The following is a 14,552-nucleotide window of genomic DNA, read 5'->3' on the forward strand; positions in this document are numbered from 1 at the left end:
ATGAAGACCACAATTAAATATTGCAAATAACACTGAAGAGAGTGTGTAATCAAAGGGACTGAAGAAAAACCACAATTGAAAAATAAAAACCCTTCTGATTATGAATGACAGTGTTAGCAATCATTTCTCCTGTTTGAGAAAGAAATCAGAATTTTAACTAAAGAGTTCAGTGATATCATTCATGGATAATAGAGACCATTATAAACTTTTGAACAATAATAGATACAGAGGCAGAGCTGCCTCAAACAGATTGTCAAACTGCAGCGGGAAGGCCGGGGAGGGTTGGGGGACAGGAGGTAGGGGGGTAAGAGATCAACCAAAGGACTTGTATGCATGCATATAAGCATAACCAATGGACATAAGACACTGGGGGGTAGGGGAGTCTAGGGGACTGTCTAGGGCGGGGGGGGGGGGGTGGGAAGGACACATATGTAATACTCTTTGTATTACTTTATGCAATAAAAAAAAACAACAAGAAAAAAAGAGTTCAGTGATAAATGAAAAAATATGGGAGACAGTCCAATTAAGTCACTCTTACTGGAGAGCTTTTCTCCAAAAATAACAGTTCTGCGTTTAATTTTAGGTTCTTTGGTCTCTTAATCAGCTATCTTCCTCAAGGCTAAGCTCAGTGCAAAGAGCAGAGCAGGATTCAACAAAATGCCTTTTAATTAAAAAATTTTTAATTAAAAATATTTTCATACACATGACCAATTACCAGTATTTATGTAGATGTTCCCTCTTGCTACTTCGGAAAGGCTTCTTCTTTTTCCAATATGTTGTTCATCTGCAATGAGCTACTGTGAAATGAGAAGCTCTGTGACTGGTAGTTAATACCTATTTTTATCAAAATAGCAGTGCAGCTCACACATCACCCTGCAGCAGTAACGATAGCAATCCCAAATAGAAAGGGTCTTCCCAGTATCAACACAGTCAAAGGTAAGATAGTTCATGTGTTTCTGGAATAGTTACACTGCAGCAAACTTTAAAAGATTAAGGTGGCTTTTCCCTACAACTTAAAGGTTAAATGAAAAGAATGACCTGCAAGTATGGTGTATTAAAATGTTTTCATTATGGAAATCTCTTATTTGCTTAAAGTGTTAATAATTGAAAAGATGAAAACTCAGTGCCACACATCTGTGCAGTGCTCCTGTCCGATTATGCCAAGGAGGGAATAATAGTCATTTTGCCACATTGGAGAGATTGTTACAGAAAAACCCGTCCTTGAGCACCTTGCAGGAGGAGAAGTCATATTTTTTGTCCAGGCATTCAGAGCATGGCTACGGGCAATGATGATTGCAGATACACATCACATGGGATAAGCTACAGTGGCTGGCTCAGGATGTAGACTGGCAGTCAACTTACAAAACAAAGAATCCTTTAATTAGGGAAACAGTGGAACTGGCTTGAAATATCAACCCAAACACAAATCTGAACTTGGCTCTACATTTTGTGGTTGGGATAGGATGGGGTGAAGAGGTATGAGTGAGCAGGAAATTAAAGGCTTGAGCACCCATGTTCAATTATTCTATCAGGGGACTATGATTTATATAATCCAGAGCTAGTATCCAAGCCTTTATACTACATTTTGCAATGCCTAATATGACTACAGAAGCAGTGTCTGAAAGTGTAGGACAAGTAGTCTGAATTTTAAATATTTAAATGTCAGCAGATATTACAAAAAGTAGAGAACCTATATAAGGGTAAATATCATTTGACTATGTTTCCTTTTTAACCTATTTACATTTGTTACTTACCATAAAAGTGTTTGGGCTAGTAAAATATATGAAGAGAAAACAATTATTTCCTCATGGCTACTTAAAAAATAATGGATATCTGAAGCTGACTTTCTTGCTGCCCTTTCCTTGAGAGGGCTCCAGAGGGCGCACGAGGACATTTGGCCACGCCTCCGTGCCATCTACAAGACCAGCCCAACCCCAACTCCTCATCAGCACAGACCAGGAGATTGGGTCTACGTCAGAAGGCACCACCAGGAGACCCTTGAACCACGTTGGAAGGGTCCCTACACTGTGGTGCTGACAACCCCCACCGCTCTCAAGGTAGACAGCGTCGCAACCTGGGTCCATACCCATCCGTGATTTGGGAAGACTTCATCACCAAATGGAGCATCGATCGAGATCAATGCAACCTGCTCAAGCTCAAGCTATGGCGTGCTCGACCTGCCTGATGCTGGTAACCTTGCTCGTGATCACTCCTGCTACTGGGAGCCCCCACAATACCATATAATAGACTTAGATAATGCCTGCATCTTCATGGACATGGCTCCAAAGAGACAAAGACAGTGTATAGGAAGGTCAAGAATAGACTTTAGTATCACATGTTTAGTAGCAGAAGATTTGGCTGCCTGAAGCAGCCATGATGCCAATATTATGTTTCATTGTATTGATATGTTATATTGACCTTTAATTCTCTTGCAGGTTTGAATGTATGTTGGCTATCCTGGAAGGGGACTGTGTGGGGTGAACCCCAAAAGTAAAGGGTGTCTAGCTGCCAAGAGGGCAGGTACCCAACTGGGCAGAGAAGAGTGCCCATCAGGTTTTGGTCTCTGTTGAGAGACAGTTGATGGTTGGCAGCCTGTATACTGTCTTGCAGGCCTGCGTAACCATGCCCATGTCAGGGGTAGTTGGAATAGAAGGTCTGAGGCATGGTTATGCATAGAAACGTTTAATGCCAACAGTTACTGTTTTGTTATAATTCTGAAGAATCCATGAAAAGGAATTGGCAAGGAAAGTCAGAAAATCTTAGAGCAGATCAGTATGTTTTTCTCCTTATATAATTCCTCTGAAATATTGGCAGTGCTAAATGAGTCATGGCAATACATTTCTTTGCATGGATTCAATAATCCTGGTTCCTAATAGTGGTTTTATTAAAGGAAAACTTTGACTGGAGTATTATGTTTTAAAGAGCCCTGTCTGAGCTCTAAAGACTTAAAGCCAGTAAAAATGCCATGAAGAAAGCCTGGTATCCTGCTTGGGAGCCCTGAAGATGGCTGGCGTTGGAGTGTCAGGCCCAAGCCCTACCATCACTGGCGGTTGGTCAGAGTAGAAGGGGAGCAATAAGGATGCCTCTGCGTCCCTGCGGAACCCCCACACACTCTGGACCACAACGAGTAGGAGGGCTACTGAGATGGGCCTTAAAGCCTGGAGCGTGGGCTCAGGTGGAGTTGCTACAGGTGAGGGATTCACCTAACTCAGTAGATACTGCAGGCAGGCCTGATGGCAGCTGGATGGCTTGGCTTCTTGGCCCTATGGGGCACATTAAGATTCAACCATGAGATTCCAGCAAAGGTGGTCGGTTACCATTCCTGTTGTGTTTATGCAAACATCAGGCCAAATTGAATACAGTAGATAAATTAATCTTAATTTGTTTTTTTGATAGCCTTGGAGGAATTTTAAGAAGAAAACTCCTATTTCAATAGAAGTTGTTAAACCTAAAATGGTTTCTTTCCCTTCCACCAGATCATTTGTTAAGCATATAGGGATAGTTCAGTTGATAGTTCTGTGTGCCCAGTATGGGCCTCTAGCAATGGTGGAATAGAAATGCAGTCTGTCTCATGATTGAGCTGGAAGTTCCAAGACAAAGGGGGGAATGAAAGGGCGAGGACTACGCCTTCCATCTTGCCCCAGGGTAAGGGCTACGCCCTCCATCTTACCTTGGCCATGTGCTTGGCAAGGCTTCTTCCTGGAAGCCCAAGCCTATGCTAGCCACACCTAGGACTTCTTTAAACTAACCAATGACAATCAAGGGAAGTCACCATAGATATGACCACATCCTGTGTAACAAGACACCGACTTGCGCCTGGCCCGTCAGCAGGGCCCACAGTCCTTTCTCCTCCCCTTACTCCAACCCCCCTATAAAACCTCTCTCCACACAGAGTTCTCTCTCTCTGCCACTTGGCTTGCTGTTGTGTCGGTGAGAGTGGTCGGGGAGCCGAGCTAGCTCAAACAAAGACTCTTATGCTTTTGCATTGGAAAATAAATAAATAAATAAATAAATAATAATGGATATCTGGCAATTTTATGTTCAATTATAAACATAACACTGTTATGACAGTGTTATCAAAAAAGCCAGCATGTTCCTTGGAAGAATCTATTGTTAGTAATATTTTATTTGTTAGTGCTTAGCAATTTACAAAAAAAATTCTATACAGCATTTTGTTTTATTTTACAGCAATTCTGTAACCATTTCTGGTTTGTTTTGTGTTTATAGTATCTATTTTAAGGATGTGACAAGTGAGGTTTAGAAAAGTTGAAGCTCTAAAAGCGGTGCTTCATTCATCCATGACTCTACTCTTAATGAGCAGACCTTTCAATACCCAGGATCATCTGGCCACTGGAAGGCCCTGTCCTGGCCTCATTTTTAGGTAACTTTCCTATCCCATCCCATGCCTGTTTTATTTTTAGTGGTAGTTCCTCTTAGGGTTGAATTAATTCTTTTATGAGGAGAATTTCCTGGAGCTGTCAGAAGGTTTAATCACAAATATAGGAGCTGGGGACATTCCCTAGTGCCCTAGCTCACACTTGCCTTTGAGTTCAATTTGCCCCAGAATTAGGACGACACCTAATGGTAATTTTAGGTAGCACATAATGGGAAAACTGGATAATTGAGACTGCCAGGAAACAAGGCAGCTGGTGCCCTCTAAGGAGGGAAGTCCCTACTCCAGGAGGTGCAAGTTTCAGAAATTTTCTAATAGCACTTTCTACTCTTCTTCAGTGCCCTGGGAACTAGGACTTCTGGATCATGTCTTCTAAGGAGGGAACACATATGGTAGGGGAAATTCACCTTTATTACAATTACGATAAAAAGTAATGTCACTCTTGAAATTACATACTTGTCCTACAAGTGCATAAACTGATATTTAACTCAGCCTAAAGACATCAGAGCTTAGCCTACTTCATTCTCTATAATTCACCACATTTGCTCAGAAATGCGAATATTTCCCTCATCAATTTTACTTATATTCTTCAGGTGTCTGCCCTGGCACCATTAGCAAGTGACACTTGTGAGAACTGCAGTTTTGCATCCCACCCTAGTCCAACTGAATCACAATCTTTGGAGGTGGAGCTAGGTAAACTCCATTTTTACCAACTCCCCATTTAAGTTCTCTGAGTGTAGCATGCACAAGCTGAAGAACTACTAAGGTAGAGCAGGAAGTGACCTCAGCAATCTTTTAATCCCTCTACAGAGGTGGACAAACTTTTTGACTCGAGGGCCACAATGGGTTCTTAAACTGGACCGGAGGACCGGAACAAAAGCATGGATGGAGTGTTTGTGTGAACTAATATAAATTCAAAGTAAACATCATTACATAAAAGGGTACGGTCTCTTTTTTTTTTAGTTTTATTCATTTCAAATGGGCTGGATCCGGCCCGCGGGCCGTAGTTTGCCCATGGCTGCTCTAGGAATATGTGAGTGAACTAAGCCTTGACAGGTTAAGTACCACCTGATCTATCCTGTGAGTCAGTAGCAGGAACTAAACTAAGCCTCAGATCTCCCAACTGGCAATAATAGCAATAACATAGGGCTATAGCACTTGTCAAGTAGAAGCTGGTTGGACTCAACATTAGCAAATCAGAGACTATGACTTTGTATTCTGTATTCCTCTTGTCATCTAATTTCAATAAATACATTACCCATGCATTAATTTAGACTCTAGACAGGATAATGCCAGAGTGAATTTTCTAAATTCCATTTACATGAGCATTCTGAAAGCCAGCCTCCTGGGTTCAGGCATCATTAAGCACTGGGGATTCTTAACACTTGTTAGCTGCCTGAGTATGTCAAGTTGTGCAGCCTACATGTAATATGTGAAGTCACTGAACATTTTTTTACGTCATGGCATGCGCGATATCATATTGAGTTTGAAGATTTTCCCCTCAAGATCCTGTCATTATACTTCAAAGTGTTTTACTAACATTATATAAAAATGACTGGTTAATTTTATCACTTCTATGAAATTTTCTTTTTTACAGACATAGATGTGCTTCCATATAAATGCATAAATATCATCACACTATACATACTCATTGTCTGTTTGCTTTGTTTTATTTATTAATTTATTTTTTATTCTAAATAATTTTTTATTCTTTAAAACAGTTGACATACAATATATTAGTTTCACGTGTACAACCCAGTGATTAGACATTACATAACTTACTAAATGATAATCCTGAGGATAAATCTCCTACCAATTTCACACCATGCATAGTTATTGCAATATTATTGACTATATTACCTATGCTATACTTTACATCTCGGTAACTACAACCTGCACTTCTTAATCCCTTCTTGCCAAGATAGAAATAAATAAATAAATAAATAAATAAATAAATAAATAAATAAATCTGAATCTGATTAAGTCTCTAGATGTATCTATCAGTTTATAAGAAATACAGAGGATAGAAGAAACCATATTTAATTCAATGACAAGATAAATTGCCTTTTTTCCCCAACAAATAAATGATCAGAAAAAAAGAAAATGGAAGGGAACCTATGGATTAAAGGAGACTTAATAGTCATATGAGTCAATTGTAATATGTAGCCCTTATTTGGATCTGAATTCATACAAACTACCACACAAACTAATAATGATAATGACAAAAAGAAGGAGTGTAGGTGAGTACAGTTAAAAACATTGGCCATATTTGATAACTGCTGAAGGGTGGAAGATAATTATTTTAATTCTCCATAGTCTTAATATTTTTGAAAAGTTCTATAGTAAATAATTTTTATCATTTAATTCAACAGATCATTTTTGGGAAAAAGATAAGTTAGAAAAAAATTAAGAACTGTAACTCAAAATAGTTATATATTCTAGAGAAATAAACTATAATAAATTTTAAAGCATGCTTCCCACTACTGAAGTTGCTTTCAGATTCATTTTTTGGAGTTATTACAATATTCACCAGTTTCTTTTATTTTTTTTTATAATCACTAACAGATATATCAAATGCAAGTAAATAGGAATAAGAAATTACTGTGTAGAGTTAGATATGGTCTTAGAAAATATTTAATTTAAATGTTTGATTCTTCAAAAGAACGCATATTGGGTGAGCAATTACCTGGGTCTGTTGCGGACATCAGTGAACCAAAAAACAAGCAGTCAGTGAAATGGAAGTCTCCATTGTTCAATTGGTCAGCATATACCATAGCTTTCACAAAACCATACATAATTAACCTGTCGAGAAAAATAAAATCTTCAAACATCAAGTTGAATCTTGTGTAAACCTATGCCATCAGAGCTAACATTTAATAGGTTCCCTAAATAAGCATCATGCACAAATTACATAATTCTGCCTTCATGGCTGTGTTAGCTGTCAATATACTATTTAAATCTCTTGTCTATGAAAAAACTTTTTACCAAATATCACAACTCATTCACCTGGAAAAGGGTAAGAGAATATTCTATAGTGTATGTCGGGGGTCTTTCCCTGCATCTAGAAAGGTTCAGGAATTTGGATAAGGGCTGCGAGTAAATTAATAAAGAGACTAGACATGAAATATAAATTGGAAGGCATTTTGGGGAGCCAGAGGAGACCTAGTGAACGGACAAAGCAGAAACATATTCCCCTCCCTCTCCCCTATCTTGCCTTGTAGGGCTGGGCCCTCAGCCCAAGCCCCCTCCTTTTCTGAGTGACCACAAAAATGCCGGTATTGACCTAACTCCCCCAACCACCACCTGAGTGGACCAATGAAGCTCCAGGTATGCAGCTAAGGTCCTGATAAGGCTATAGTGGGGGATGGCCTAAGCCTCAGAATGTGCTGGTCACTTCCTGACCTTTGTGCTGTAAGACCCTGATGAAAAACCCTGACCTAAATGACCAATCTCTGTAACCCACGTTACCCCCTAAGCCCACCCAAATAACTAGCCCTATATAACCTTTGTTCTCTTGGAACTCGGGGCTCTCTCTTGCATCCAGTAATGGAGGCGGGGGGGGGGGGCAAGCGAGCTTGTATTAAAGACTCTCTGCTTTTGCATTGGAAGAGGTTCCCTGGTGGTGGATTATTGGGGACCCCAAACTCTGGGCATAACACTAGCTTCAGTAACCATGTTCTCTGAATCTCTGGACCCCTAGCTTTTTATTAACACAAATTGCCCTAAAGCAAAGCAGATATACATATCAAAGGTAAGGTTTGGTATATAGTAGGCATTGTCAGGTTGGGGGAACTGCCTTCGGCTGTCAGACTGCAGGCAATAATATATGCAGATGTTCAGCCCTGCTAAAACCTCAAGGTTCATCAACCTTTTGATGAACTTTTTGCATTTTATTATGCCATGCTGGAATTAACTTCCAGCAAGTGTATTTTAATGAAAGCAAGATAAATCTAAAGGATATAAAAATAATCTGTCAAATACAACATAGCAAATCATGTTCACAAAAAGAGCGGCTGGGTTAATACTGGCAAATAGATTGTTTTCCAGTTTTCATTGTTTTGTCTGCTAAGGGTGTCTGAAAGGGTTTACATTTCCAGTCTGTCACTGTGATGAGAAGGATATGGCCACTGGCAGGGCATGCTGTCAACCAGTTACTTTACAATAGATGAATCTCAACTACTGCTGGTGTCAGGACACTTCCACAATGGGTGGAACATCACTATTAGGTTGGAGAGCCTGTAATTCAACACGCTGTTCAAAAGGAATCCCGAAATGGTTAGGTTTTGATCTTTCAATGAATGCTGGGTGGTGGTGGTTGTTGTTGTTTGTGTGTGTGTTTCTCCATGAGATTATAAAGTTTATAAACTTACCAGGCTTACTCCATGGAATGCAAATGGTTTGTTTTGGTCCTCATTTGCTAATCTATAGCTTTTAAATTGTACTTAATTATTTAATTGACTGATGGATTTTGCTAAAATCCTAGTAGGGGAAATACAGAGATTGGTGAACTTGACCACATTCAAATCAATATAAGTGACGGTAAGAGACCTTAGAGACTGACCCTCAGAACAATAGATGAATGTTTAAGTATTCACATGTATTTAAACTTAGTTTCTTTAAAAATGTTCTAAGGTTGTGGGCATGGCTATAAAGGCTAGAAATCAGATACTGGAAATTATAATGTCAAAGAGAATGCAGATGCTTCAAATTCTGTTAAGAAAAATTTATCTGTGAGAGAATATTTCAGATAGCATTGCATTTAAAACAAGGTTCTACCACTCACTAGCTATGATTTTAGGACATTACTATAAGTTCCTGAGCTTCATTTATGAGGTAGGGATAACAATAATAGTTAGTTCATAGAGTTTTTTAAAGGGTGACCTGAGATATATTTATATATATATTTAGTTTCTGGCTCATAAGAAACTTTCAAAGAAATTATTATTACTGGTAATTATAATATTTATCAAATAGGCAACACTTACTTAGAATTTCTTTTTCTTCAATGTTTTAACTTATTTAATTCACACATTAATCCTATAAAGTAGATATTCTTACTAGTGTACAGATGAGAAAACTAAACACAGTGTGATCAAGTAATTTGTTCAAAGTGACACAGCTGCTGATTCTCAAACCCCAGATTTGAACTGTGGAGATTTGGCTCCAGTGCCCAGGCTTTTAGCTACCACATTGTATTCCCTAGGTAAGTTGTTCTATATGCTTACATTGTGTGTTATTTCATAAAATATACTCACAACTCCCCTATTAGGTGGTTGCTCTAGGTAGTACAAAAGAGAAGAATGGATTATCCCTAAGAACATCGAAATAACACTACTCTATATGTTGACCTATTAAGACAACCCATAGTGACTTGGAGCTGAGAGACCCAACATTGCTGTGAAGAATACGGATTCAATAAGGGAGGTTTAATCTTAACTGGGCTGAAGATATTAACATATCAGAGAGACTGTACCATGGGGCACAGAGAATATTGTTGGGAAGAGGCAAGTACAAGAGGCCTCAATCATAGCAGCTCACTCACACTTATCCTGGGGAGGGTGTGCAGCATTTTGACAGGTTACCAGGCAGCTTCATTCTGCATATTTGTTCATTTAATAGACATTTATTATTGAACCCCTGTTTTGTGTCAGGCTCAGTCCTAGGTGCTTAAGCTATATCAGTGAAACAAACAAACAAACAAACAAAAACCCCCACACAGATCTCTGTATGCATTTTAGCAAGACAGACGGCAATAAAAATAATCATAAATTTGAATTTTATCTGTTGGGTAAAAATCACTCTCTGAATTGGAAACTATAGGTCTGATCAACAGTGGGACATTCTAGGCAGTCCCGATATTACCATGGAAATGCTTTCAGCAAGGGAGGGCAGTTGGGGCAAGATCAGGCCAGCAAGGGAGGGCAGTGGGGGGCAACCAGGCAGGCATGGAAGCAGTTAGGTGTTAATCAGGCTAGCTGGGGAGCAGTTAGGGGGTGATCAGACTGGCAGGCAGAAGTGGTTAGGGGCAATCAGGCAGGCAGGCAGGCAAGCAGTTAGGAGCTAGCAGTCCCGTATTGTGAGACATCCCTTAAGGGGTCCCAGATTGGAGAGGATGCAGGCGGGGATGAGGGACATTCCCCACCCACCCCAGTGCATGAATTTCATGCACCAGGCCTCTAGTGGTTATACAATGAAATTAAATGTAACTATTTTCGTTTTGACTTTCTGCATTTTTCCAATTCTTTTAAAATAATCCTATATAATAAAAGAGAAACATGCAAATTAACTGTCCCTCTGCTGCTCTCAAGCCAGGCCCACAAGCCACGCCCACCAGCCAATCAGGAGTGAGTATGCAAATTAACCCAACTAAGATGGCAGCAGCCATGGAGCTGGAGCAAGCAGGAGGCTTGGGTTGCCCCCAGAGATGGAGGAAGCCAAGCTTTCCGCCTGCCCTGGCTGGCCCTTGGCTCTGCTCAAGGCTACAAAGTTCCTATTATAGAAGATAAATAAATCCCAGATACCTGCTTCCAGCTGGCCGTGGCCTCCACTCAAGGAGGGGCTGGGAGCCTGGGTTGCCCTTGGGCTCCACTAAAGGCTACAAAGTTTCAGTTATAGAAGATAAATAAATCCCAGAAAAAAAAAGAAAAGAAAAAAAGGAGAAGCTGGGAGCTTGGGTCACTGGGGGGTGTGGCCAGCCTGAAAATGGCGATCAGCCCCTCACTCAGGATGGCCAGGCACCCCAGTGGGGACCCCCACCCTGAAGGGGTGAAGGTTGTGTGGCCAGCCTGAAAATGGACCTCAGCCCCTCACCCAAGCTGGCCAGGCACCCCAGTAGGAATCCCTGCCCTGAAGGGGGTGTGGCCAGCCTGAAAACAGCCCTCAGCCCCTCATGCAGGCTGGCCAGGCACCCCACAAGGACCCCAACCCTGATCCGTGACACACTTAAGTATAAACCAGCTGGCCCCCACCCGTGCACCAGGCCTCTATCCTATATAATAAAAGAGTAATATGCTAAATTGATCCTAACAGCAGAACGACTGGAAATGACTGGTCACTATGACACACACTGACCACCAGGGGGCAGATGCTCAGTGGTGGTGGCAGGAGCCTCTCCCACCTCCTCAGCAGCGCTAAGGATGTCTGACTGCAGCTTAGGCCTGCTCCTCGATGTCTGACTGTCAGCTTAGGCCCAATCCCCCAGGGAGTGGGCCTAAGCCATCAGGTGGACATCCCCTGAGGGGTCCCAGAGTGTGAGAGGGCACAGGCCAGGCTGAAGGACCCCCCCCCCCCGCCGAGTGCACAAATTTTTGTGCACCGGGCCTCTAGTAGTCATAATAAAAGCAAATAACAATGTATATTAGTGAGTGCTATTATTGACACAATAGAGATTCAATGTGTTATTTAATCCTTACAATGTTATGAGTTAACTATTTCTTTTTATGAAAATGAAAAAATTAAGGCTCAGAGAGGTAACTTATTTAATGTCAAATAAGTGGTGATGGAGCTGGATTTGAACTCAGGAAATTGGTTTCCAAAGCCTACACTATAAACCACCAACTCTATAAAGCTCTTTAATTGCTTCAAAATCAGGAGAAACACTTGTGCATGTACACACACACAGACACACATGCACACAGTTTGAAGTAAAAAAGATTTATTTTTATTTACTTCAAACCAACTCCTGGAAATAATTAGAGTTCAAATACCTTCATTAAGATAACACCAAAAAAGTACATATAAAGCCCAGTTCAGGAAAAGCTCAATATGGTAATTTTTATTTATAATAAACCAAAAATTATAATAAACCGATAATTAGTGTGCATCTTCTATGTCCAGGCACTCTTTTATAAATCAGAGCTGTTGTCCTAATTGCTACATTATTAATTTTTTAAAAAACTAGTTATAAGTATATCACCAATAAGACTAAAACATAAACTCATTAAGGAGCTCTGGTCAAGATGTCAGAGTAGGTGGACACTGCTCACCTCCCCCCAGGACCACGTCAAAATTATAACTAAATTATAGAACAATCAACCTAGAGAACCATCTGAAGACAAGGTGAATAGAAGTCCTATCTACACTAATAAAAGACAAAGATGCTAATTGACCGTACCTTCGCTATGCTCATCAGCCAATCAGAAGAGTATGCAAATTAACCCAACAAAGATGACCATTAAATTTGCATACTATAGATCAGAGGAGCTGCTACCAACTGAGGAGCAGCTGCTACCACAACCACACGAGGAGCAACCGCAGCCCGAGGAGCCACAGCCACCCAAGGAGCAGCCACTGAACAACTCAACATCTAGATATGGTGGTACGATCACACATGGATAGACAAAGAAACCCCCAAAGGAAAGAAAAGGAGGACTCGCCAGAAAAGCAACTAAGTGATACAGAGGCATGCAACATGACAGAAAAAGAATTCAGAGTAAGGGTCCTAGAGTGCATAAACCAGATGGAGGTAAAAATCAACAACTTATGCAAGAAGCAAGAAGAAACAGATGAAAAAATCAATAAATTATGAAAGAACCAAGAAGAAATGAAGAGTGATATAGCTGCAATAAAAAACACCAGTGAAAGTTTCAACAGTTGACTAGGAGAAGCGGAGGACCGAATTAGCAAATTAAAAGACAGGGAAACAAAACACACCCAAACTGAACAGCAATTGGAGAAAAAAATTAAAAAACAGGAGGAGAGCCTAAGGGAGCTATGGGACAACATGAAACTAAACAACATACAAATAATAGTGGTGCCAGAACAACGGAAAAAGGAACAAGGGTTAGAAAACCTATTTGAAGAAATAATATCAGAAAACTACCCAGAGGTGGGGAAGAAAAAAATCACACAAACACAGAGTCCCAAACAAGGTGAGCCCAAAAAGACCCAGACAAAGACACATCATAATTACCATGGCAAATATCCAGGACAAAGAGAGAATCTTACAGACTGCAAGAGAGAGACGAAAAGTTACATTCAAGGGATCTCCCATTAGATTATCAAATGATTTCCCAACAGAAAAACATCAGGCCAGAAAAGAATGGACAGAAATTTACAAAGTGATGCAAAGCAAAGGACTGAATCCAAGAATACTCTATCCAGCAAGGCTATCATTCAAAATTGATGGGGAAATAAGAAGCTTCACAGACAACAAAAGGTTAAGGGAGTTTATCAACACCAAGCCAGCAATGCAAGAAATGCTACAGGGACTGGTGTAAAACGAAGAACTATAAAGCTCAGAAAGAAAACAGCCACACAAAAAAAGAAATGGCTACAAACAAGTACCTTTCAATAATAACTTTAAATGTAAATGAACTAAATGCTGCAAACAAAAGAGATCGAGTGGCTGAATGGATAAAAATACATGACACATACATTTGCTGTCTACAAGCGACCCACCTCAGAAGAAGGGACTCACACAGATTTAAAGTGAAGGGATGGAAAAATATCATTCAGGCAAATGTAAATGAAAAGTAAGCTGGGGTAGCAATACTTATATAGGACAAAATAGACCTCAAAGTGAAGGCCATAACAAGAGATATGGAAGGCCACTTCATAATACTAAAGAGATCAATACAACAAGAAGATATAACCCTGGTAAACATATATGCACCCAAAGCAGGAGCACCCAAATACATAAAAAACTCCTGGAAGATATCAAAGGAGAGATCAATAACAATACAATCATAGTAGGGGAATTTATTTTTTTAATTAAATCTTTATTGTTCAGATTATTACATTTGTTCCTCTTTTTTCCCCCATAACTCCCCTCCTCCCAGTTCCCGCCCCACCCTCCACCCTCACTCCCCACCCACTGTCCTCATCCATAGGTGCACGATTTTTGTCCAGTCTCTTCCCACATCTCCCACACCCCTTTTCCCCCCAAGAATAGTCAGTCCGTTCCCTTTCTATATCCCTGATTCTATTATGATCACCAGATTATTTGTTCACTTGATTCTTAGATTCACTTGTTGATAGATGCATGTTTGTTGTTCATAATTTGTATCTTTACCTTTTTCTTCTTCTTCCTCTTCTTAAAGGATACCTTTCAGCATTTCATATAATACTGGTTTGGTGGTGATGAACTCCTTTAGCTTTTCCTTATCTGTGAAGCTCTTTATCTGACCTTCAATTCTGAATGATAGCTTTGCTGGATAAA

The 14,552-nt window shown here is 40.2% G+C and overlaps 1 protein-coding gene across 1 annotated transcript in view; it reads right to left on the bottom strand.

The window, feature by feature from the left end:
- SLC9A9 (solute carrier family 9 member A9) overlaps positions 1-14,552 on the bottom strand; it is a 504,811-nt gene that overhangs the window by 393,784 nt on the left and 96,475 nt on the right. Inside the window, exon 3 of the mRNA XM_036348490.1 lies at positions 7,080-7,195. Within this exon, the coding sequence (XP_036204383.1) occupies positions 7,080-7,195 (116 nt within the window). The remainder of the gene's footprint in view (positions 1-7,079; positions 7,196-14,552) is intronic.

Source organism: Myotis myotis, unplaced genomic scaffold (assembly GCF_014108235.1).
Source record: "Myotis myotis isolate mMyoMyo1 unplaced genomic scaffold, mMyoMyo1.p scaffold_m19_p_2, whole genome shotgun sequence".
Taxonomy (NCBI): Eukaryota; Metazoa; Chordata; class Mammalia; order Chiroptera; family Vespertilionidae; genus Myotis; species Myotis myotis.